The sequence below is a fragment of the Chaetodon auriga genome, chromosome 5 (assembly GCF_051107435.1).
Source record: "Chaetodon auriga isolate fChaAug3 chromosome 5, fChaAug3.hap1, whole genome shotgun sequence".
NCBI lineage: Eukaryota > Metazoa > Chordata > Actinopteri > Chaetodontiformes > Chaetodontidae > Chaetodon > Chaetodon auriga.
Genome location: NC_135078.1, coordinates 21593539 through 21618116, shown reverse-complemented (window position 1 = coordinate 21618116; position 24578 = coordinate 21593539). Strand labels below are relative to the sequence as shown.

The 24578-nt window shown below is 43.9% G+C and overlaps 1 protein-coding gene across 2 annotated transcripts; it reads left to right on the top strand.

Annotated features, from left to right (window-relative positions):
• Positions 1-108: 108 nt before the first annotated feature.
• ssh1a (slingshot protein phosphatase 1a) lies at positions 109-20201 on the top strand. Of its 2 annotated transcripts, XM_076730883.1 has the most exons (15): positions 109-355; positions 2938-2975; positions 9385-9485; positions 12612-12676; positions 13319-13440; positions 13851-13919; positions 14106-14171; positions 14466-14660; positions 14796-14889; positions 15225-15353; positions 15531-15577; positions 15684-15830; positions 16429-16629; positions 16729-17419; positions 17535-20201. In XM_076730883.1, the coding sequence occupies exons 1-15, from the start codon at positions 275-277 to the stop codon at positions 18636-18638; spliced, it is 3150 nt and encodes a 1049-aa protein (XP_076586998.1). In that variant the 5' UTR covers positions 109-274; the 3' UTR covers positions 18639-20201. The 2 variants fall into 2 exon arrangements, with proteins under 2 accessions (XP_076586998.1, XP_076586999.1); XM_076730884.1 differs by lacking the exons at positions 109-355; positions 2938-2975 and adding an exon at positions 6617-6933.
• The last annotated feature ends 4377 nt before the right edge of the window (positions 20202-24578 follow it).

Sequence of the window (24578 nt, the reverse complement as noted above, 5' to 3'; positions counted from 1 at the left end):
CTTTATTCTGTTTTATTCAATTGAAGCTTCCATAGTCATTCTTCTGTCTTATTTTATTAAATTCTTTTCTATCCTATCAAAGTCTTACTATATGAAGCACTTTGGATTGCCTTGCCTTTTTATTGCGGCCATGGAGGCTGCACTTCCTGCTCTGCATGCAGGATAATAAGGCTCCTCTCCCTCCATCCATCCGTCCATCCATCACTTCTATGTATCGTTAGCCCAGCAGCTAGCAGCTCACCAGGCCCAGCGGCCGGCCGGTCAGCTTCCAGCCATGGCGTTGGTTACTCTGCAGCGGTCCCCGACCCCGAGCGCCGCATCCACCGCCAGCACAGCAACCACGACCGCCGGGGAGGTCAGTTTGGGTCCTGGGTGGACAAAAACGATGCTCCGGTGTAGTGAGGTGTTGATTGAAAGGCTGAGGATGGGGGAGATGTTGCCGGAGAAAGGCCCGCTGAATGAAGCTAAATTAGCACCGTTAGTTAACGTGTACTGCCTAGCTAGCTTTAGCTAGCTAACGGTAGCTAGCAAACGTCTTCGTGACTGATAACCAGATATTGCCGGCCACTACAAATCTCAATACGACAAATATTTTTGAACATATTTATTTAATTCCTCAAACCCTTTCTACTTGTGGTGTGCTCTCTTTTAAATGTGCTATCTGAGTGTGACAGGTGCCTTATGAATGATGCTCTCTAAGCTGTAACATTAGCTAACGTTAGCAGTTTATGATGTGACTGATTTACATTGAGAATAACGTATTTGTGCCTTAATATAAAAATGTTAAAGGCGCACAGCGTTGGCACAACAATAGCAGGGCACTGACAACGCTGTGGTAGTGCAAGCACTGCTGTATTCACATTCATTTACTTAAATTAAACATTTGAGTCTGGTGGCTTGATTGAGCTATTTTCTCGTTAGCAGACAACACAGTAGAAACAGTCAGCTGCACAGGATGTTTCTGTGTCAATTTCCACTCTGCTGTCCTGTTGGTCCCTGCCGTAAATAAAGGAAAATATGAGATTTCCAGACTAGAAAGAGCCATATGGGGGAAAAGACTGATCTTTGACGCTTGCTTATGCTTGTGTATAGCAGTAGAGAGTCTATAACAGCAGTTTGAACTCTCTTATCTTCATGGCACTCAGAGCAAAAAGAAAAGAAAAGAAAAGTGATCTTTACCACAAAACTAAGATCGTTCAAAGATAACTTGGTTTGTTAAGTAAAAAGATTTTCCTCGTCCTTATTGCCAGAGGAGGGCGCTAACTACCAGCTATGGGCATGAAAGCTTACCTTACTCTGCCCCTCATGACCAAATCAGACCAAACAGGCTGATATCCATAGCTGGGTTTATTTACTGCCATCAGTGTTTGACATATAGATGGACTCAATTGCAGCAAAGTTTGACCAAAATACTTTCTGCAGCATTTTCACAATCAGGTGACACTTTAAATGTCATATGTAGTTGCTACCTATTTCAAACAGGTTGCAGCTGTTTGAAGGAGCTCGCTCTGTGGGTTTGACTGGGTTGCTTTCGTCCCTGTACCTCAGTGTCTTGCAGCCCAGCCAGCGGTGTGGTGAGGTGTGACAGATAAAGCTGGCAGGAAGCTGCTGCAGCTATGATGTCATCTACTCATGAGGGGTGGGTGGGGTGGTGGAGTACTACTGTAAAGGGAGGGAAAGGGAGGAGGAGAGAGCAGACGTAAACAGATTTAATAGATGCTGACATGAGGCGGTTAATGTGAGATTATTTCACCTAATACAGAATAATGGATAGCTCGTTATGAAGTGTTGCATGCTCTCCTGCAGAATGATTTTCTTACATGCGGTGGCACTCTCCATTTTTCTGTACGCCATAGCATTTCCTATTTTGTCCTCCTGAATATGCTTGACTTGCTGCGGCTGTACGGTGGTGGCTATAGAATTTCCCTGACAGTGTAAAAATATGTCTTACAGCACATTAACTTTTCTGTCATTTGTTCCAGTGGCCACAGCTTGTGTCAGTACTTTGCTTTGATTTAGTTCTTTTATGTGTGGACATGTAGGTATTAATCGAGTCACAACTGGGCTTTTGTTCCTAAATAACAGTCACTTGTTAATTTCGACATGAACTGTTCCATTTCGTGATTTGAAGTATTTTTAATTTCACGTGCAAAAAATCCACCACTTTATTATTAAACACAGATTTTTCTCAAAAGTGCTCAAAGAGGACTTAGTTTTAGTAAATCTAATCATGATACATAAGATGTGGATTGGGGTTTCTCCATAAACATCAAGCAAGATGTAAATCTGCTTCTGCTGTATTTGGGTGCAAAACCACCATGCTCACTTTCAATGTGGAGGAAATTTCAAGTCATGTCTGCTCCCTCTGTGTCTTGGAAGCTCCTCTAGGTGTTGTGGATGCTTTTAAATCCATATAACACACACCTGCATTTACAGTGACTACTCTGGTATTTTCTGGCATCACTGTATTTGACATCAGTCTGAGAACAAAAGACAAGATTGACTGTGCTCTTCTGCACCTACAATCCCTCTGTGATGAAACATTAAGTGAGCCGATTTTCACTACATAGGTGAACATTGGTCATAGGTCATAGGTGAACACATGAGGTTTCATATCACTGCTATAGCACAACTATACAACTTTCTCACAGATTTTTTTGATGACGAGAGTGGTGGCATCTGCCATAAAAAGTATAACAACATTGAGATTTAGCATCCTGGTTATTTTTTGACTTGAAAGTCCAAAAGGAAGGAAGGAAGGAATTGCTAAATTATTACATTTTCTTCTATTTATATTGTATGCAGCTTCACAACTTTTTGGGAATCAGGGTTGTGCAAGCCTCTAGTTTCAGTTTAAATGGCAGGCGTGTAATGTTTGTTAATAATGCCAAAATGGTTGTGATGCTGTATTCATTTTTTCCCTTATCTGTATTGCAGGATTTTGGGAGTGAAGATGAACGGCGAATAAATCAAAGGTAAGTTTACTCTACGTTTAGTGTAGCCCTTCTGTTGCATGGTACGTGGCAAAGCAGGTCATATTTTATGTGCAGGTGTTGTTGACTGACTGGATGCATCTGTCTTTGAGTCATTTAGTGAAATCTGGAGTGGCGGCAGACTAGCTGGCATCAGCATAGCAGGGCAACTAAGCGTCAGTGTAATAAAACACCTGTCTGTCTGTCTTGTTGGCGGAGTCATCGATTCCTAATAACCAACTGTAAAACCGTGTTGTTCTCAGTAGTCTGTCAGGTATTATGTTGACGGGTGCGTCTGCATTTTTATTGGCACCTGGATCGATGAACGTTTCCTTCAGCTGTGCCTTATCAGTTGAGTCACATCACTGTTTTCTTTTTCACTGAGTGCTTGTGCTGCATGGGATTGATGCTGATTCGTCTTGGCATTTGATTTTATGGTGTAAAAACTCCAAATACTTCCTGAATTTATCTTAAAAAGTAAACACTTACTTTTTTTCTCAAATTTGTTTCCTCCAGTCAATTTAAAGCATTTGAAAACTTGTAGTAAGGAATAGACTCAGACAAGCCACTTAAATGCTTTGACTGTGTAGCAACTATGGTGTGAAAAAGCATCCACAAGTGCAGTTTTGTTTTTTGTATTTTTGCAGATGCTCTACAGGTGTCCGACTGTTAATACTGAATGTTCTGTTCTGTTCTTAACTATTCGGCTTTGGAAACACACATTCCTAAAAATGAGCTGAAATGTGCTGCATGAACTCAATAGCATGGTATTGTAACTCAACTGCAACAAAGCTGTTTACTGGAGAGCTTTAATTTCAGCTCAGAGCACATCAGTACAAACACTTTTGTAAAAGCCTGCATGTATTTTGGTCCCACATACAATATGAGCTTGTCAAGATGGTGACAATGATGACAGAAAGTCAGTTTTAAAGTGTCATTCATACTGACAGAATCTCCGGTATGAATGTGAATGTGCATTCTTATTATGAATTTGTAATTTTCTCGTGACATTCGTGATGTTTCAGATCTTTGTGCAGAAAAGTTCACTTTGGATAGAACACTTACAACCCTGAGTTCATCAAATGCGTCATCCTAAGAGTGCAGTTCTTTTCGGTTATGCAACAGCCTATGCAATGTCCCTAAGCACTGCATGTGTGTGAGAGTGATCTATGCATGATGCGAGTCCTGTCTTGCCTCAAGATTGCTTCCATTTTTTTGGGCTAGTAGGCCACGTTATGCAATGAAACTGCCGTTAAATTCATGCTTTTGGATATTATGGCATATTAAGTTGTCTTTTATTTGACAGACGTATTTCTCTTAAGATCGGGGTGTACTGTTCGAGCACATTAGATGGATAGCTACATCTGTTGACGGGCAGGTATACGACTGCCAAGTGGGAGTACTTGCACTTGGTGTTCCCGACTGACCTTGATAACGATGACAAGCCCAACGGGTTGATGGAGGCCAACGTAAACATCACGCAGGTGTCGGTGGCACTGAACCAACGAATGATTTCATCTTACCACCTTGTGCGCAGCAGAGTTGGGCAAGAAGCACAAATGGACAAAAATATGTGTTGATGCATGTGTGTGTTTGCTTGTAGATATGGGGTGCAGTGTTTGGAATGAGGAGGAGGCATTCAGCACGGCGGGTACGATAAAGGATTGGCAGCTTATTGGTTTCACACAGAAATATGCTGGGACACTTCTAATGTGAAGTCCGTTTAAACTCATCCTGACACTTTCTCACTCAAATAGCACACTTGTCAAGACGGGTCGTCTTTTAAATGCCATAATAGGTCAAAAGGCTCCCTCTGGGCTTGAATGTAGAGTATGTGTGGATAGCAGAAACTCAGGCAGACAAACGGCAGCAGAAGCACCATCTCTGCGTCTTTATCGTAGGTTACCTTTCCTCAGTAACATGATGATGTCAGTGTTTCCTGCTTAGGCTCTCCATGTCCCCACTGACACCTGGGGAGGTTTGTTCCTCCCTGTCCTGCCCCGCTGCACCCCCACCCACCCACTTTCAGTGCTGTAAGTGGGGAAAATGCCACCATTATCCAACTGGCAACCCCAAGAGGAGGCCTTTTTTCTCTCATTGTGCTGGTGTGCGCAAAACAGTCTGAGACCATGAATAAACCAGCCTGGTTACTGCCTCTGTGTAGAGTTTTTGTGGTGAGTCCTCAGTGCAATCTAGCCTCTTACATACTGCTACACCAGGTGATTCAGGGCAGTGGCTTAGAGGACATCTGGTCTTACTTGGCCCTGTTCACCCATCCATCTGGCTGCTGCTGCTGCAGCAACAAACTATACCTTAACCCTTTGACATGCTATCATTCGTGCCTGCTGCTCCTAAACCTTAACCTCAGTTCCTGTGTCCAATCAGGTCCCTCCACTTCTACATGCACCTGACACACTGGGCTGTCCAAGTTTCCACCTGGAACAGGACTGCACCTGCGTCAGCTCGTAGAGTTCAGGGTCTGCTAGCGACCAGATGTTACAGACATTGTCCTATTGTCCGGGAGAATAGGAGGGCTATCTTGTTATCTGTGTCGCAGAGCCATTGTTAATGTCTGTCAGCAAATTCTCCCAGATTAACAGAGTCGCGCCACTTCTTTGTGTATGTGTGGGGTTTTGCTTAGTGAGAGAGGGAAAGTGAGAAAGAAAGTTATGGCCTATATTAGCTTTCAGCCCCCAAACAGAGTCTAATCTCTGGACTCAGTTTCAACAGTTCTTCTAGACCGGATTATTATATTTCCCTTCAGTTCTGCCTTTTGCTTTCTTTCCATGCATCTAAAAAGAACATTCACTGCAGATATATTAGATATAAAGGATGTGTCGTCCTTCACCTGTCGTTATACTCTCTAATAATCTAATACGTTGTTTGTTTGCAGTACATCTAAGTGAGTGACAGCCAGTGCTGGCCACTCGAGGGAGAGAGACAAGATAATCCCTCCCTTATAAGCCTGGGTATAATGAGATTTGGGAGTTTTGGGAGTTTGCCAGTTCTCACTGCCCTTTCCACCAATACTTGGCCCATGTGTTAAGCTCCCTGGAGGCACTACCTTGGATTCAGTTGACCCTTAAGGTGGCATCCACACAGAGACATCCCATTCGGAAGTTTTGGCCAAAATTCCTTTGGCTACTTTTTTTTTTTTTTTTGGTCTTCCTTCAATTGAACAAGTGGTCTTGTGCGTTTCTCCGGAAGACAGAGAGAGAAAGCAGCACTTCCAGTGGGTTTTAGAGAGATGGCTTCTGTTGGACAGCAACACAGGCTCCTGGAAGTGGACATGTTTTGCACTGGCTATAGAGGAAACCTGTTGTTCACTTTGTACTGAGTCAAACCTGATGGATGAGGAAAGTAAAGGATCAGAGTTCATGCTTACAGAAGGGGAAGTCCACCTCTTGAATTCTTCTGCTTATTGTAAAGCAAAGCGTGAAACATACTGTCTTTCTTTCTTACGGATGTGAACACATACTGTAAGAGTGTGACACAGACTGAAGCAGACTGAGGGACGGAGGAGACGAGCACAGTTGTGTGTGCCTGAGGCAGCGGGTGGAGACTGCAGGACGTCCCTCCAGGCAGGAGTCTGACTCGCTCTCACACACAGAGACGCTCAGATGAGGGAGGAGGAGGAGGAGGAGGAAACAGGAGGGTGTGGCATCAGAACAGACGGCACTTCTTCACTGAGCAGCACAGAAGAGCGCAGGCTGTCAGTCAGTCTGTCACTCAAAAAGCAACAGGCCGAGTCCTGAACTCGTCACTCTTCTTCTTTTGCACTTTGCTCCGTCGGTGTTTGTGGAGGCTGATGAAGAGGAGGTAGCTGACTGCAGAGAGGCCTGGGTCTCGCTACGGACAACAGGATGCATCTAGTTGCAGAACCCATTCAGGAGGCCGTGATGAAGATGCTACCGTATTTTGTGGAGAACGCCGTGTTGACCCAGAGTGAGATCAACCGCATGTGAGTTAAGTTTATCCTCTAACATGAGGTTTGAACTCGTGGGAACAAGGTCCTTCATGGATGAGATTTGAGATCAAACACTTGATTTGCTCTACACTCAGTGGATATGTTTGAAACAAATTTGAAATCTTGTTGCTGTTATATTGACATTTATCAGTTCAGTGTAGGAGTTGGAATTTTGGTTGCAGACTCGGATATGTTGATGTTATTTCAGGCCAGCAGACTGAATCAATCATTGAACATGTCCAGCTGATATGAGATATTGGACCTCAATCAAAATAAGTTATCATGCATTGGTAACTGAGATTCAGTGGAGCACAAATCACTGTATTTGTGATGTTTCTGCAACCGTTCGTCCGTATGACCTGATGTGTTGGCGTTCTTTGTCGTTCCATGCGTAAAGGAGCTATAGGTACTCTAAGTTGTAATCATGTGGAAGCTTTGAGGCAAGCTTTTCTGTCATAGTCTTTGTTTGCTTTGATACCAGATGTATTTTTAGCCCCAGTGTTTGTGGAGAAGCTGATAGCAGGGTGCTTCAGGGCAAGAGACAGTGGAGCTGAGTCTGTTTAATTAGGATGTCTGAGCGCAGCCTGTAAAGCAGTGGGACAGCTCGTGATTTACACACAAGGACAAGCTTCACACATCCTCAAACTTCACCGAAGTGCACCTTTTTTTCTGGGAAGTTATCAGCTATCACGGGCTCAGACCTGTGGATTTAAAGTTGGGACATAAAGTAGGAAAAATGTGCAGCGGGGATCTGTACACAGTCCTGAGCAGTAATGAGGTTGTAGCCCTCTTCGTGCTCTTGCCACTTTCATGCCATTATCTATCACTCCCTGACAGTAAAGCCTCTTGACAGCATCATACATCTCAAGCAGAGAACAGACTGCAACAAAAATCCACCAAAGTGAGACAAAGGCTCTTGTTGAGAAGTGTCCACCCCCGTGCTTTGTCACTGTGGAACTTTTTTCTGTGCTGCTGGGGGCGGAGGGAATTTATTGCGAGGTGCACAAACGAGGCCCATTGTTCCCACAGAATCATCTGTTTGGCCCAGGCCTGCTCTTCTCTGAGGGTTTTTGAAAGTCTGATCAGAGAGAGCAGGGTGCCTGCAAAAGTCTTCAAATGTTTGAGTTCAGTGTTATAAATAGTAGGCCTTGAAAGTCATTAAAACATCTTAAATTTGAATTTGTGAGCTCTTAATTGCCTCAAATTTTTTATCTAATGTCATGTATCCATCTTTTAATTTTTGTCAAAATTAGTCCATCTTTTCTGTGTGAAAGTCCACATTTCTGAATCACATTTTACAAATCTTCAAACCTATCACTGAACCAAACAGTCTTTTTGCTTTACACTTCTATTGACTCACTCTAATTACCCTATTCCTGCATAAGACCTACCTCTGGATCACATACACAGTATACTACTGTTAAACTTTATGCTTACTTTCATACTTACCTGTCCAATACCTGAAGGAGCTGTGGAGGGAACAGCTTCAGAGAGTGATGCTGAAAGTTGTAGTCAGTTTCATTTAGATGAAGGACTTCTATTAAGATCTGTCTAAATTGGTCAATGTGTGTGTTGTAAAAATAATGCAAGACTGACACCAGAATTGCTCTTTTAAGCCAACGTTAGCTCGTAATACTGACACTAAACCAATATATTGATGTTCTCACTGTACTTAGAGACAGCTTTGTCTTTAGTACCTGTTTGGATTTTGTTTTGTTCCTGTCACTCATCACTTCTGCTCTTTCCTAATGATGGCCTGGTTTGCCAGACTGCACACACTGAATACATGGTGCATGTGTTCCACCCTGCTGCCAGGTGGATTTAAGAGAGCGCTCACATTTCTTTTCACTGAAATGGAATGATTGAATTCAGCCCGCAGGACACACCTCACTACTTTTTTATTGCAGTTCCTTACTTATGTCATCTGTTAACAGCTCCAGTGCATAACCTAAAAAAAAAGTCATTTTTTACAGGTAGGTGTGAGCTGGTAATTGCTGCTTTTTGGTCATTGTGAAAGCATCACAAACAACTGCACTTAGGTCAGTAATTAAGGTCTGTGTTGCATTACAACAAGCCAGATCTGAGTGCAGCCCATGCAGCAGAAAAAGACAGATAAGCATTCAGGATCAGAGCTTGATTCATGGCAGCTTCAGACCTGAGGTCTGCCTCTGTAACGTGGCAGCTGGGCTTTTCCACTCAGCTGCTGAGGTAAATCACAAGCAGCAGGCAGCCGCGATTTATGCTCATCTCGTTGGCTGTGTCGACTGAACTCAACTGTCCTTTTAAAACCGAATATTTCATTAGTCCTGTGCCCCACTTCTCAGCCTCGCCGTCCAACAAACAAGCTGGCACGATCGTGCTGAGCTGTTGCTCTGCAGTGTGGCATCTGATGTATGGCGTCTCTGTTTCAGTGCTTTTAACCCCTCTGTCCTGTTTGCTTTGCAGCCTGAGTGAGAGCTTCTTCATGGTGAAGGGTGCTGCTCTCTTCCTGCAGCAGGGAAGCAGTCATCAGGGCCAGAAAGCACATCCTCACCACAAACATGCAGGTGAGAAGCACAAGGCACGACACCCAAAAAGCACACCTTGTTATCCACATCATTTACCCAGACTGTAGTTTTGATCTCTTTAATCTCCTCGTCACACTTCTCTGTCCACGTCATATGGAGCGTTTGCGCGATGAGTTAATGTGCTGCACTCCTCAACACCGCAGCAGATGTTTGTAGCGGAGGTGAGGAGGATGGAGGCTGCCTCGTTGATAAGCATGTTCCAGACATATAGCTTAGGCAGATTAGTGTTTAAATCCAGCGCATGGTGACACTGTGAGCAAAACTTCTGTTGACGATTAAAAGAGGCCTTTATTGTTTGTGTTACCTCGTGTGTCCTCCGTTTTTCCTCGCTGTGCTCTGCTGAGTAAAGGGTGCATAAGGTAAATGTGAATGACTGTTCTCAGCATGCCCTCTACGACTTTGTTTTCTAGTTTATTTGATGAATTTTACCGAAGCAACTTAATGACTAATATTCAAGTTTTGAATGAAATTGAGTCTGGGGGCAGGGGATGATGGAAATCAATTAACAGGAACAGGAAAACATTGATAGTACATAGTCAGTCTCACACCTACGGTGTTCACTGTTCTGGTGACTTATAGCGGCCAGTGTCTTTAATCAAAGACTGTTTCTAAAATGTCAACATTGAAAGCCACAATTATTGCTTTAAAGACATAAGGCTGACCTGACAGGCCACTGGCATGATGGGAAAACAGCACCAGCCAACAGCCAAAATGCTGCCAAGCCATTTGGCAAATCATGGCTGTGTGGCAGCTTTGTCCACTCTCCCAGCCACTTTGTCAGGTAACCCACATATTTGCTGCTCCTGCTTTGTTCTCTTAAACGTTCGGCTGAGGAATTAGTTGTATAATTTCCCAGTATCTGTGACCTTCAAAAAAAAAAAAAAAAAGGTGTGAGGTGAGGCAAAGTGCTAGACAGAGGAATCCCTCCTCTATCCAGTTTATATCCAAGCTGAACGTTGGTGGTGTCAGTCAGGCCTATCAGCTGAACTGGTTCAACCCTCTCACATCAACACAGACACATGATACATAATTCTCTGTAGATATATTTATGTTTCTGTGTATGACTCCCATATCTTGCAGCTGTTGTTATTCAGAACAGATGCCAACTTGGCTGCCACAGAGCCATGAACTCACTTGACTTTTTCAACAGTTTGATCCACTTGGATCCGTCAAAACAATCAAAAACACCCGTAAAGGTTTTTCTCTTCTTCTTGCAGCTATGGACAGTGAACAATAACTCAGAGCATTATAATACCTTGAGTATCGGTGTACAGTGTTTAAAATCTTATTTTTAAAATATTTTATTGGTTCGTGTGCAGTATTTGAAAATAGAGTTTGAGCTATTTAGCTGTTAAATATAACCGCTGTCTGTCATCACAGGAAATGTTGTTGAGGTCATCAGCAAACAGGAAATGGTGTTTAGATTTCAGCTGTGATCATGCTGCGGTGGTTGAGAGAAGCACAGTAGCTGCTTTGTGAGTGATAACACCTTAACTGATCTGATGCAGAATCTTTTCACATTTTTTATATTTAATCTTAAAGGACAGTTTTGGAACTATTTCAGTGTGTCAGTGTGTTTTTTTTTGTATGTCCAGTTTCCTTTTGACAGTTTCCACATGCATGTGCCCCAATCAGGCATCTTTTAACCAGTTTGCCAAACCTCTGGGTCTTATTGTCAAAGTCATCTTTGAAGTTTTGTCAGAACAGTAATCATCAGGCAAGATCTTTTTACACTTTGAAAAAAAGTTTCAGCATTGATTTGCATATATTATCTAACACCACACGAGTAAATGTTATCTTACAAGCCAGCTGCATGACAGTAATGTCATAGCATAGCATTCCTCTTTATCTATTACATACCTGTGTAGGAGGAAGAGGACCAATTCAGGATCAGTCTTGAAGCTTTTCAAATCCCACAATTCTCTCCATCTGTGGAGTGATAGATTGGTGGACTCATTTTTTCTGCTATGCTGCATCACTGTCTCGTTTTAACTGTTTCTTGTCCTAAGGTTGATTATTTTCTTTGTCTCTTTGCTGATCCTGCCGCGGTGTCAGCTGTAACCACAAACTATAACGTCAAAAATAAGATTCTCTTAAGACAAACTCTCCTCCTGCTTTCTTTTTCTTTGCCTGGGAAGATGTGATAGGCCCTCGGTCTGCGTGCTGACCTTGTTTCGCCTCATTTCACTGGGAATCAGATCTGGTGACAGGTATTAAGAATAACTATATAGAAAGAGCCAATCTGGTCTCTTTTGCTCATGTAGGTCATATAGAGGCATCAGTATTAAATTGAGACAGTTTCAAAACCTGTTAAAAGCTTGTTGTAGCTGCTCTAAGATAATGATATAAGTGATCAATGGCATGCTGTAGAGAATGTCACTTGTTCCATGTTTTTTCTGTCATTTTACTGAAGAGACATGTGGCTGTAAACGAGGTACAAAGAGTTCATAACCAGGCAGAGTCAGGCACTTTATCTGCAGGTAAAACCAGTCAGAGTGACATGATTTGTCTGCCTGTTGTGACATATATCAGCATAGCCAGTTCTCCGTCAGCTGATTCTGCTGGATTGCTGTCGGTCCATCTCCACACCCTGTTTTTATTATCCTGCTTCATTGACATGTCTTACATCAGACCTGGCACAGGGAGCGCTGAGGGATGGAAAATGAACAAAGACAACCTCTTGAGTTGTGGTTTTGTGGCAGATAAATTAGCTCATACAAAGACAGAAAATGTATCGTCCGTTCATTTCTCTTCAGTGAAGACACGTTAGCTGATTAAGAACCACTGAACAGGTTATATGTTATTGTGTCCAGGGGAAGGGTTTTAGAGTTAAACACTAGGGAGCGTTGTAACTTCACGTACCTGCACCAAACTACAGCAATGCCTTTAGTTCTAAAAGCATACGATGTCCCCAGCATGCATTATGTTCTCATTAATGTTCCTGATCATTGTTGTCAAAGTGACACAGGCTTTATCTTGTTTGTTTGGACCTTCTCTTTCAAGTCAAAATGTGTCGTGTATGTGTGACAAAGCACATTAATAATCGGTGACACCAACCAGCAGCACTCTTCATGGATTGCTTTTCTTTCTGATCCTCTTCAACAGGCGACTTACCTCAGCACTTGCAGGTGATGATAAACATTCTTCGCTCGGAGGACAGAATCAAACTGGTGAGAGACAACATGACTATATGCATACATCAAAACAAAAACATGTACACAGACAGGCCGGTGACTAACACCCTGGCATAGCAAACCCTCCAGAAGGCATTTTATTGTGTACTTAAGACCCTTATTTGTTCACTGCAATTACTAGTTCATGAGAGCAGGTTTGAACACACACAGGAGAGCATTACCAAATGTTTCCATGGTGTGTGTGTGGGTATGCGTTAGTGTGAAGCTGAGTTATTTCACTTTATGTTTTCCAGCTCTGCTCTCACACATCCTGAGGACTCGGTTACCCTATTACATCAAATTTGTCCTCCAGGTTTTTTTTTTTTTAAACGTCCAGCTCTGACACTTTGTTGGGCACAGATTTTAGCAGGAGGGTTAGTTCTCTCTGGCTTTTGCTTTTATGTACAATCAGAGTTTTGCTCTTATGTAAATGAGGCCATGATGATCACAAACCTGCTGCACTACATTTATTTGAATTCAGAATGGGTCAACCTGCAAGTTTTAAGTGTATTTAAGTATGTTTATTAAACACACTGAAGCATTTTTATACTAAAATTAACTCAATCATAGACCAGTTTTTACCCTTAACCAGAAATCTCCAACTTTGAATTTGAAGTAAACTGTGTTCTCCGTGTCCAGGCGGTGCGGCTGGAGAGTGCATGGTCAGATCGTGTGCGGTACATGGTGGTGGTGTACACCAGTGGGCGACAAGACACAGAGGAGAACATACTACTGGGAATCGACTTTACCAGTAAAGACTGGTAAGAGTAAGCCCTCTTGGTGTGTGTGGGGGTTTTATGATCTTTGTTTTCCAGACGGCCGGCCATCTGTTAAAAGCTAACAGAGGTCCGGTTATGAATTGATATTACCAGTAGACATGATGTATGAACTGTTAGACAAATCTGTATTTATGAGTGTGAAGAACACTCACCCACAGAGCTGCTTCCTGCACTAAATAGCCCACAGATTTTTGTTTTGTCTGTATTTAGTATGGTTGTACCTTAGTATAGCTTCCTAATTCTCTTATTTCTTGGATTCACAGCGATTCATTGAGTTTTCCTACAATGTAGTAGCTGTAGCAACAGAGGTTTTCAATGTGGTAAATCATCTCTATGTTGTCAGCTTTGCACATGTGCCATTATGGTATTTAATTTTCTTTCTGCGTTGCTAGCAAAAGCTGTTCGATCGGCATGGTGCTGCCTCTGTGGAGTGACACAAAGATCCATCTGGATGGAGACGGGTGAGTTCTCTCTGTTAGCGTGACCCCTGCTGTACGAGCAGAGAACACAGCTGCGGCATTTAACCCTCTGATATTTCCATACTTTTTACCCGACACTGCGTCTGCACCTGACACTGAGGATGAGCATGATGCACACGTAGCTACGTGGTGCTCAGGCAATGACCATCTGTTTTGTTTGCTCCTCAGGGGCTTTACTGTGAACACGGCAGGTCGAACTCACGTCTTCAAACCTGTGTCAGTGCAGGCTATGTGGTGAGTAATAAAACAACCTCTGGAGCCACAGTGGCTGTCTAAAACAATCTAGCTTCATGACACACCATAATAAATCTGATACACACATATGCCACTCTGCTGCAGTGAGGCATACTGAAGCAGTGCTGATTCAGTCTGCCACCTGCTGACATGAAGACGCATGTGCAGAGAATTGCATGGACCCTTTGACAGATTGTTAGCACTGCAGTAATATCATTATTTTTACTGAAATATCTCACAAAACCAGACTTCTTTGAATTATTTGCAACTATGACCTTTATCTCTCCAATCTAGGTCAGCCCTGCAGGTGCTGCACAAGGTATGTGAGGTGTCACGGAGGTATAACTATTTCCCTGGAGGTATGGCTCTCACCTGGATGGGCTACTACGAGAGCTGCATCGCTTCAGACCAGAGCTGCATCAACGAGTGGAACGCCATGAAGGATTTGGAGACCACACGGCCGGACTCGCCCCCCATGTTTGTCGACAAGTTAGTAAACACAACTTGAATCAGACGCCTTATGCAAAGACTGAAGCTAATCACTGCTGCACCTGCTGTTGAAATAGCTTGAACTACTGTTATTGTGCGAGTGCTGCGATTTTTACGGGACGTCATGTTTGGTAGGCCTTCAGAGAGAGAGAGGACAGAGTGCCTTATTAAAGCCAAACTCAGAAGCATCATGACATGCCAGGACCTCGAGAACGTCACCTGCAAACAGGTAAAATACATACACACTCACACACGCATTTTCATACATAGGATTTCATTTATTTTGTAGAGGTTTCTTGATAAGATTTTAGAAGTGTTGCTAATTTCAGGAATCTGATTTATCATGTTGTAGATGTTAACTTATTATATGTATATAATACACTGCTGCTACTTACCTGTCAACATTACTTGATTGGTCCAAACTCTGACACTGCTGTGTTTTAGTCGTCTTTGATGTTCCATCTTTTGACAGCTACATAAAATTTGTAGTTTTCAGGGAAAGAATTTAAGCTTATCCCAATAATTGACAAAAATCAACATATTCTGCATATTTTTTTTCTGCAGATCCGTACAGAGTTGGAACAACACATGAACTGTAACCTGAAGGAGTACAAAGAATTCATCGATAATGAGATGCTGCTGATCCTGGGCCAGATGGACAAGGCCACTCTCATCTTTGACCACGTCTACCTGGTGGGACAGCTCTTCCATCTTTCTGTTTCCTGTGAATAACTGAGATAAAACAGTTCTCCTTCCATCCCAAAGGAGGACTGCTTCCCTGTGAAATGATTGTTTTTGGAGGAAGGACAAGCTTACAAAGATTTGAAAATATACTGAGTCTAAACAGTATTTTCCCTGATTTGTTTTTAGGGATCTGAATGGAATGCATCTAATTTGGAGGAGCTGCAAGAGACGGGGTGATTTATTTTATAATATGGAGGAGCTACGATAGCCTCACATTTTCATGATGATTTGAGCAAGAAGGAATGTTGTTGATGAGTTTTCATTATCTTTCCTCCCCAGGGTGGGCTATATCCTCAACGTTACCAGGGAGATAGACAACTTCTTTCCAGGCACATTCAGTTATCACAACATACGCGTCTACGATGAAGACGCCACTGACCTGCTGGCCCACTGGAACGAGACATACAACTTCATTGTTAAAGCAAAGTGAGTCCCGAGTGGAACAGAAAACATGTTGCTCATGCATGTATCCGTTTAGAAAGACATCTCATCATCACAGGAGGACGGCCCTGTGAAATCTGTTTATTTATTTTTTCTCCGGATTCCTTTTTATTTTTATTTTTTACCAATTTCCATGTTTTGTGTTTCAGTTTTTTGGAATTCTGCCTTTTATGATTTAAGTCAATTTCATCATCAGAAACTGTGTCTAATCATGTGATGGATGAGTAAAATTTCAATAATGAAGAAAATATTCAACATTTAATGAATATCAGTGAATTTGATGTAACACACGCGCTGTTTTTTAATCAAACAGATCTTCTGCAGGACGTCCTCCATGTGCAGCTCGAACAAACGTGTGTGTGTGTGTGTGTGTGTGTGTGTGTGTGTGAGTGAGTGAGTGAGTGAGTGAGTGAGTGAGTGAGTGAGTGAGTGAGTGAGTGAGTGAGTGAGTGAGTGAGTGAGTGAGTGAGAGAGAGCAAAACATGCAGCATGCTTTTTTCTGTTCATTCAGCTTAGGTGCTGTGACAGAGCACATATAACAGTAGGTAAGACTCTGCGTTCACGTTTAAATTCCCTCCCACAGAAAAAACCACTCCAAGTGTTTAGTCCACTGCAAGATGGGTGTGAGTCGGTCTGCCTCCACCGTCATCGCTTACGCCATGAAGGAGTACGGCTGGTCGCTAGAGAAGGCTTACAACTTCGTCAAGCAAAAGAGGAGCATCACCCGACCCAACCCGGGATTCATGAGGCAGCTCGCTGAGTACGAGGGCATCCTGGATGCTAGGTACAGCCCCCGTGTGTGTGTCTGTGCGTACAGTGTTGTTCCCTAGTTGTCTTTTCTCGGTGAACCTGGTTTTTGACTTTTGTATTTGTGCATTTCCAGTAAACAGCGTCACAACAAGCTGTGGCATCCAGACGCAGACTGTGAGATGGCAGAGGGGCAGCAGGGGCTTGCTCAGTGTTGTGGAGGGGACGAGGGAGGCCACCTGACTCCAGAGCCAGGGATGTCTCCCTGCTGTGATGAGGCACTGTCTGATAAGGGGGCTGCATGTCCCTCCCCGTGCAGGACTGTTTCACTGGACATCGACCCCGCCTACAACAACTACTATTTCCGCCGCCTCTCTGACTCGGCGCTTGACAGCGAACCGTCAACGCCCGTGCGCGGCCCTCCCCTTCTCGGCATGGAAAAAGTCTTCATAGAAATCGAGGATGTGGAGCGGGACGCTCTGCTGGATGATGAGGCCTTTGATGGGCGTGAGGGTTTGCCACTCTCCCACTTTGGGACCTCAGCAGAGGGAACTGCTGCCCAGACAAGCTCTCGCGGCCCTGAGCCCCTGGAGGAGCTGCGTCTGAGGCTGGAGTTCAGCACAGTGGAGGAGGAGGATGAGGAGGAGGTGCAGAAGGAGGAGGCAGAGATGGAGGTTCTCATGCAACCAGATGACGGAGGTGGTGGGGAAGGAGGCGGAGGAGAGGAAACACAAGATGTGGATACAGAGGGTAATGGGATGGACCTGGCAACCCTAAATGAAAACTCCAACAATAACAACCATCTGAGCATGCCACGTAACCTTTATGTAAGTTTGACTTGTATGATCGTTTTCACTGACTGCTGTTATTCATTTCATTCATCCACTTTGAAAAAATGACCACATTCCCTGTGACATTTTTTTCTTTCTTCTTTTTATTTAGCAAAACGCTTCCTCCATCACTCCTCCAGCTGATGCTTCTGCGCTGTCTATGTGGGATTCAAAGTCCAAGCAGAAAGAAGACTCTCCACCTCTGGTCTCTACGCTTTGCCTTAATGCAAGTCCTCCTGAAGTCCCAAGTGCTTCATTCCCACAGTCCGATACCTCTTCTGAAGGCCTTGCGTCTTCAGTGGTACTGCTGTGCCCCTGCGGCCCTCTGGGTGCCAACTGTGCTGCCTCCACGCCCACAGCTCCACTCGACAGAGAGGAGCAGCCAGGAGACTCACCGCACTCGCTGGAGCCGAAGGATGATGGTGATTTGTTGGAAGAAAAGACGGAGAGTCAGAAAAGCAAATCTCCAGGCTCCTCAGATGCTCTCCCTGAGCTGATGAGAATGGATTTGGAGGAAGAGAAGCCTGCTGTGGCTTGCTATATTGGCCAACAGCAGGAGACTCTTTTGCAGCTGCAGAGGTCTGGGTTGGTCCGCCGGCGTGCAGAAAGACTAGAGAGACTTTCAGGTTTATCCCAGGAGAGCCTGCACTCTCTGAGGCCTCTGCACGCATGCCAAAGGTCCAAAAAGAGCCCCTGTCACGCTGAGGATGAAGAGGAGCTCTACGGCTGCACCGGGGACTTCCCTAAATCTTCTACACCATGCCAAGTGCGGTTAGAGCCACTGGTGGTGCCGCTGACCAATGAAGCCTTGCTGGGGGTGGTGGGGTCTGGGCTGCTCACACCCACCTCCTCGCCTCACGGCTCCACCCTGACACGCAGCTCCAGCAGCGACAGTCTGCGCAGCGTGAGGGGGAAACCCGGTCTCGTACGTCAGAGGGCGCAAGAGATCGAGACCCGCATGCGTCTGGCAGGCCTCACGGTGCCCTCGAGGCTGAAGCGGTCCAATTCGCTGGCCAAGTTGGGCAGCCTCAACTTCTCCTCGGAGGACCTGTGTTCGGCCTGCTCCTCAGATGCAGGAACACTACTGCTCCTCTCGCTGTCCCCAGAGCCAGATCCAGGCCTGGAGTGGGACTCCCCCACCACCTCTGCTCTGTCGCGGCCCTGCAAGGACCTGCACACTCCAGAGAGAGCACTACCAGGTGAGCCCAGAAGCTGACACATCAAGCGGAGGTTATATACACTCCATACACATCCCCTCATCGGTCACCCTGTCAGTCTGGAGCGTTGAGGCAAACGAAACAATTGAAAAGAAAGAAAACAATGCCAACTATTGTTATGAGGAGTGCTGTACTCTCTCCTTTGCCACATTGTTTCTCAAACTGCTGTTCACAGTGATGAAGTCATATTGCTGTATCTGACAAACGTTTAAAGCCATCAGTTCCCCTCTAACTAGGTTTGATTCATGGACAAACAAAGTGCCTTACCAATGAGACCAGAGGCACGGAGCTGTGTGTTAGACTGCAGGATGAGACGGTACAAAACGCTCTTTAACCTTTAACTTCACAGTACCTGATATGTACCAAATTATGGTATCCATTGGCACTTAGATTATTTTTCCTGTCTGGTACAAAGTGGTCGCCTACGTTGATGAACTCGAGTCCCTCAGTGGAGCCCGACAGAAAGCAAAGTGTTAATAAATGTAGAGTTGTTTACCGCACAGTTTATGTTTTAGATGCTAGAGGGTTGTAAAATTAATGGTTACCTCATGTTGCATTCATGGAGCTCTTTCTCAGATGAACAGAGCTGAACTCGGTTCATTTGCTGATGTCGAATTAAGGCGAGGAAATCAGTCTTTTACTGCAGAGGCATGTGTTAATGCATTAATGTGTAATGGAATGCGAGTCTGTGAGTGAATGTGATGAAAGACAAGAGAAAAAGTTGTGACTTTGTTTTGCCAGAGGCTTGCTCACTGTTCTCAACAAACAGAACAAAAACATTTCCGAGTTTGTTGTTCCTTTGCACTGCTTTTTTTATTGAGTGAATACTGGTACACAGCAAGCTATCTTCCAAAATAACATTACAGTAATGTTATTGACCTCATCATTCCCTACGAAGCTGTTGGGACAGCAGAGTGAGGAGTCACGCTGCATGGCTTGAAATCATAAGGCAAACACCTGGTGTGACAGGAACTGAGGATTTTTAGCAGTCAAATCATAAAATGAATGTCGGAGTGTTTTCCAAGCTAAACTTATCTGATCGATTTTGGCGAGAAACAAAACACAAAACATTAAACACTTGACATCCAGACATTCTTTACCATAAATGAGCTCATCCTTGAGGGTTGCCAACACTTTAAACTCATTCGTGCTTTTTGAAATGTGAAAGACCAAAGTTCTTTGGCTGTCTCGACAAAATTGGAAACACCATTGACGCTGTACAAAATATGTGAACCATATTGTCAATCATGTACGTATTTAAATGCTGTCACATCTTTTTGCACCTTTTGGGAGAAAGGAAAGAGACTCAGAAGTCATCGGGCTCATAGCTGTTAAGCTTTTATGCTCATATCATCAGTGAGTTTGAAAGCTTTTGTCACACTGACGTGACAGCGATCACAATGGGTTACTTCACAGTTTTGTAACCATTTTCTTTTTATATTTAAGTATGCAGTAACTTTTGTACTGTACATTGCTGTAGTTTGAATGCATATTGCACTTTTTATGTTCAAAATAATGTACTGTATGTGATCATTATGGAAATAAACATTTCTTTTACATAATACAGCATGGGTTGTGTTTTTTCTAATGGTGTCAGAAGAGCAGAAGTGGGATCATACAGTGTCACCCTGAATGTTACAGAGCTGTTTACAACCTCCATCAATGGGAAACTATCACCGATACTGTGATATGAGTCATGTGGGGTCTGTACCAAACAAGCATGTTCCTTGTACATCTGGAGGAAATGATTTCGAGGCATCTCTGCTGCACTACAGTGCGTCGTTTTATGATTGTATGTTGTGACACATTTTACTTTTATCAAAAAATTGCAGCTCCTGGCATTTGGATATTGCACTTGTTATTGCGATTCTGGTAACATTTTTCAATTAAATGTTCAGCCCTATCATAGCAATAGCTAAATATCTGTGCAGTGACTCGACTGTGATGGTGTCTGTATCCTGAAATTACATCATCGTGCCCCCATCTGTATGCTTTGGCAGGAGAGCCGTTCTCTAACAGCCAGGTTATATAACATTTGGCTTCCCGTCACTGTTTGCATGACATCAGTGAATTACTTAAGTTACACGCTCTTGTTCCTCCTATATGACTGTGCATGTCTGTGTAATGAATGGTTGGCCCTGTGTACAGTATAGCATGTGGTTGGGGGGTAATGAGGCGGTCTGTGTGAAGTGACACTGGTATAAAGCATTTCAGCGTCTGTTTTCTTGTGCATGTTTGTGAAATCTGAGACTGGTATTTCCAGAAATGTGAAATGGAAAACAAATGTGTCTGACTACTGTAAACCTGTAAACACTGAAATGACAGAGACTAAATAAGAAGCTTTGTAAAGTTCGTCGGTGTGCCAAGAAGCCTGTGGAGTCCGACTTGAATTAATGACCATCTTAAATTAGAGACAGATTGGCTTTGGTCTAGACAAGATTGAGAGTGACCTGCAACCCTTTTCAAACACAAAAACACTGGTTGACAAGAACATGAGCTGCCCATCTGTCAACACGACAGACCTCAGTGTGCAGCCTCTGGGTGTGGGCCGTCTTCCCCTTCTTCTGCCGGTGAATTCTTGGCTGCTGAACCTCCACTTTTGTTTTATTATCTGAGGACGTATCCTGTTTTGGACGTTACTAGAGAGACCAAGAGAAACAAAAGAAAAAAGGTCTGAGCTATTTTTCAGATGATTTCCCACACTCCTGGATGTATCCAGGTTGGCTACAGCTACTGACCCTGTTTTCTTTTCTTTTTTTTATACTCCTCTCCTGCTTATCTTAACTAGGTTTGGGGAGTGAAGTAGTATCTGTGCACTCCATGACACCGGCATGCAGTGTTGTGTAAGGAAAAGAAAAAATTAGGCCATCCCTTAAATTCATTCTTACTATCAGGATCTCTACTGGTCACTGACCATAACATCCACTTCTATCCCCTTGTCTTCCACTTCAGTAGGTGCTGAAAAGGTCAGCTCTTATGTATCCGAAATCTCCACATTCTCCACAAACCTGAATCAACATAAACAAACTAAGACATGGAGATATTAAAGATAACTTCTCCAAGGTTTCTCGAGAGAGCAAGAAGCAAAGCTACAAGTTCCCCTGATTGTGTTAGTCAAATGTGCTGTGACATCACATGGAACGATAATATAAGGCTCCCATTGCTTGTGCACTTGAGGGAGGACTGAACATCACCAAACAACCAACAAAGAGCACTCTGTCGGTCCTGAGAGAGAGCGATCGACTCGGCTACGACGTCTAACTGGTAAGTGTCAGCCTCAACATATGTAGAGATCAGTATGACATGCATCTCAGTGGAAGAGTAGGGAGCTGTCAAGAGCCAGGGCTGTGCCCAGCTTGTTGTGTCGTACTAATCAGAGCCCGGAGCTGCTAAAACACGATAAGTTGTCTGATTTCCAGAGACTTAGACTTGCTTAGACTTGGGAGAGGTTCCTGGCTCACTGGTTATGAATTCCTGTCTGGATATGTTGAGGCAGCAGAGCACATGGTGATCAAGTGATCAGTTTTGAGCATTCAGGCAGGATGAGACAGGATAATAGAGCAGTTGTTAACAGGGATAGACTGCCTTAGGGGAAGGGGTTCCCTACTCCGGCTGAGAGTAGGTGGATGATAATCAATGAATGCAAATTCCACTGAGGTCTACTATGAACCTGATTCTGATCCTGAGTCCACCTAATCTGTTCTGCAACCTGTTTTATTGACGTCCTCGCACATTTCTGCTCTCTCTCTGAGCATCGCAGCACGAAAAACAACGTATTTGTATCTTCTCACACAGCTATGCCACCATTGTAGGGTGATAACATTAGCTCCCTTAGCCATGTGTCTGGCCAGTGAGCAGGCCTGTCAGATGATAAGACAACGGCAGTCATATGTTGTCACAGAGAGGGGGGATGAGGCCACAGACAGGAAACAGACTCATGGTCCAGATCATTGTTCATTGTGCCCCACCATGTTCTCTGCTTACTGCTGCAGTTTGGTGGATGAAAACTCATTAAACAATTAGACGATCGCATGGAAAAGTTTGTCTCTGCAACATGAGCCTCGCTCTGCTTTCTTGTTAGCTATCACCTCCTCCTACTGCTACTACTAATACTTTTTGACCATTAATCATCATTAGCGTTGTAATCACCAACATCATTGTTATATAAGCAATAACTGCAGTCAATAGCAGGATAATATTCCTGAGAGAAGCCCAATTAAATACAAAACATATTCAAAGTTAGATTAATATGATGCAGGGCTTTTTTTTCCCGTTCCTGCATGGAATATTTGCATGAACTGATTTTACCATGTGTTCCTCATACATGCAACATGTGGGCACTCACACACACACACACACACACACACACACACACACACACACACACACACACACACACACACAACAGACTTACTGGCACCTAATCAATGAATTAGGTCACATGAAACCAAACCAGCAAGAAATCCTGATGAGAAGAAGTATGAGGAAAACAATCTGGCTTGCAAAATGCAAGCAGTCACAAGACTTTTCAAGACCTTCAATACAAACAGAGAGGGTTTAACCAATCAGACAGACTCAGCGTTCGTGTTGTTCCTGTCACTCTTAGTCCAAAGATGAGGCTTTATGTCTTAAATTCAAATAATCTATTCAGTTTGCGTGAGTGAAAATACACCATCGCATGGAGTGTGAGAGGAAAATAATGCCCTGGTGATTCTGCTGAATCACGTATCAGTCCAAAACAAAGGATTCAAATTCAGTCAGATTGATGCAAAATCTTGTGACTGTAATTTAACTGAAAGCTGAGCAACAGGACAAGTTCATGAATAACCCAACAGAGGGTATACTATAGCAGTTAGTGTCATAAGATGCTCCAATTCACCACTTCCATGAAAACAGCTCCTGTGTGACCATGAGTTGTTTGCTACATGCTACATGGTCTCTTCCAAAGACTGAAACCATTTCTAAAGGTGTCTGCTCCTCTTCTCTTTCAGCAACTTCCAGTTTTCAGTATATTATTCAAACAGGAAATATGAGTGGGGATGCTCATAATAACAGAGGCTCTGGTAGAGCACAGATCAATCATGGTCAGCAGGCAAAAGAAACTACATCTGGGCTGCCCTTTCTAACGCATGGCATAATTTAGGAGGATTGGTGTCTTGTTGTGATTTTCACACTATGTCTTTCTCTACAGACCACAATGGGACAGAACCAGGATAAACTGGAAGGGGGAGAGCAGGTCCTTAGTGAAGGACCGGAGGAGACAAGGCCAAGCCCCGACTCTGACGGTGCAGGCAGTCATACAGGTGATGTCATGGAGGGAGGAAGCTCCTGTGAGGAGGAGGCTGGTAACACCAGGGAAAATTCAGGGGAGCCAGACGTTCAGGAGTTGGACGGGAGCCCCGGCCAGGAGCCAACAACACCTTCCACCGAGAAGCACATAAATTTGTGGGTGAGTCCTTTCGCTGCAAGGGAGGTGAGACAGGGAGGGGCTGCAGGAAAGGAGGGAGGAGGAAGAGGAGAAGGAGGCAGGACCACTCCGGTGGTTCCACAGGAGACAGACGAGAACCAAAAGAGTAGTACAAGAACTCAGGAGAGAGCCAGAGCATACAAGCTGTACAATCAAATCAAGAGAGAGGAGAAGACTGAGGAGGGGCTTCACACATCCTCAAAGATCAAGATGGAGTATCAGGACAAGGGAACCATCTCACATGATGAGAGCCAAGATGAAAGCTTCTCAGCTGGAGTTTCAGATGACAAGTATGGCCTTACTGTTACTTCAGAGGAAGCAATCAGAAACACTGAAGAGGACTCTATGATGACAAAGATGAGCAGATATGGAGCTCACGCTGGAAGTGACGTGCTACTGTCTGTTCAACAGGATCAGAATGACGACATCATGGCTGACGATGAAGATATTCAACTCTGTGCAGGAACAGTGG

Excerpts from the sequence above, each read along its gene's own strand:
- ssh1a (XM_076730883.1), top strand. The coding sequence starts at position 275 with ATGGCGTTGGTTACTCTGCAGCGGTCCCCGACCCCGAGCGCCGCATCC. Across the intron at positions 14,661-14,795 it reads CCCCCCATGTTTGTCGACAA|GCCTTCAGAGAGAGAGAGGA; the intron begins GTTAGTAAACAC and ends CATGTTTGGTAG. Across the intron at positions 15,831-16,428 it reads AACTTCATTGTTAAAGCAAA|AAAAAACCACTCCAAGTGTT; the intron begins GTGAGTCCCGAG and ends TCCCTCCCACAG.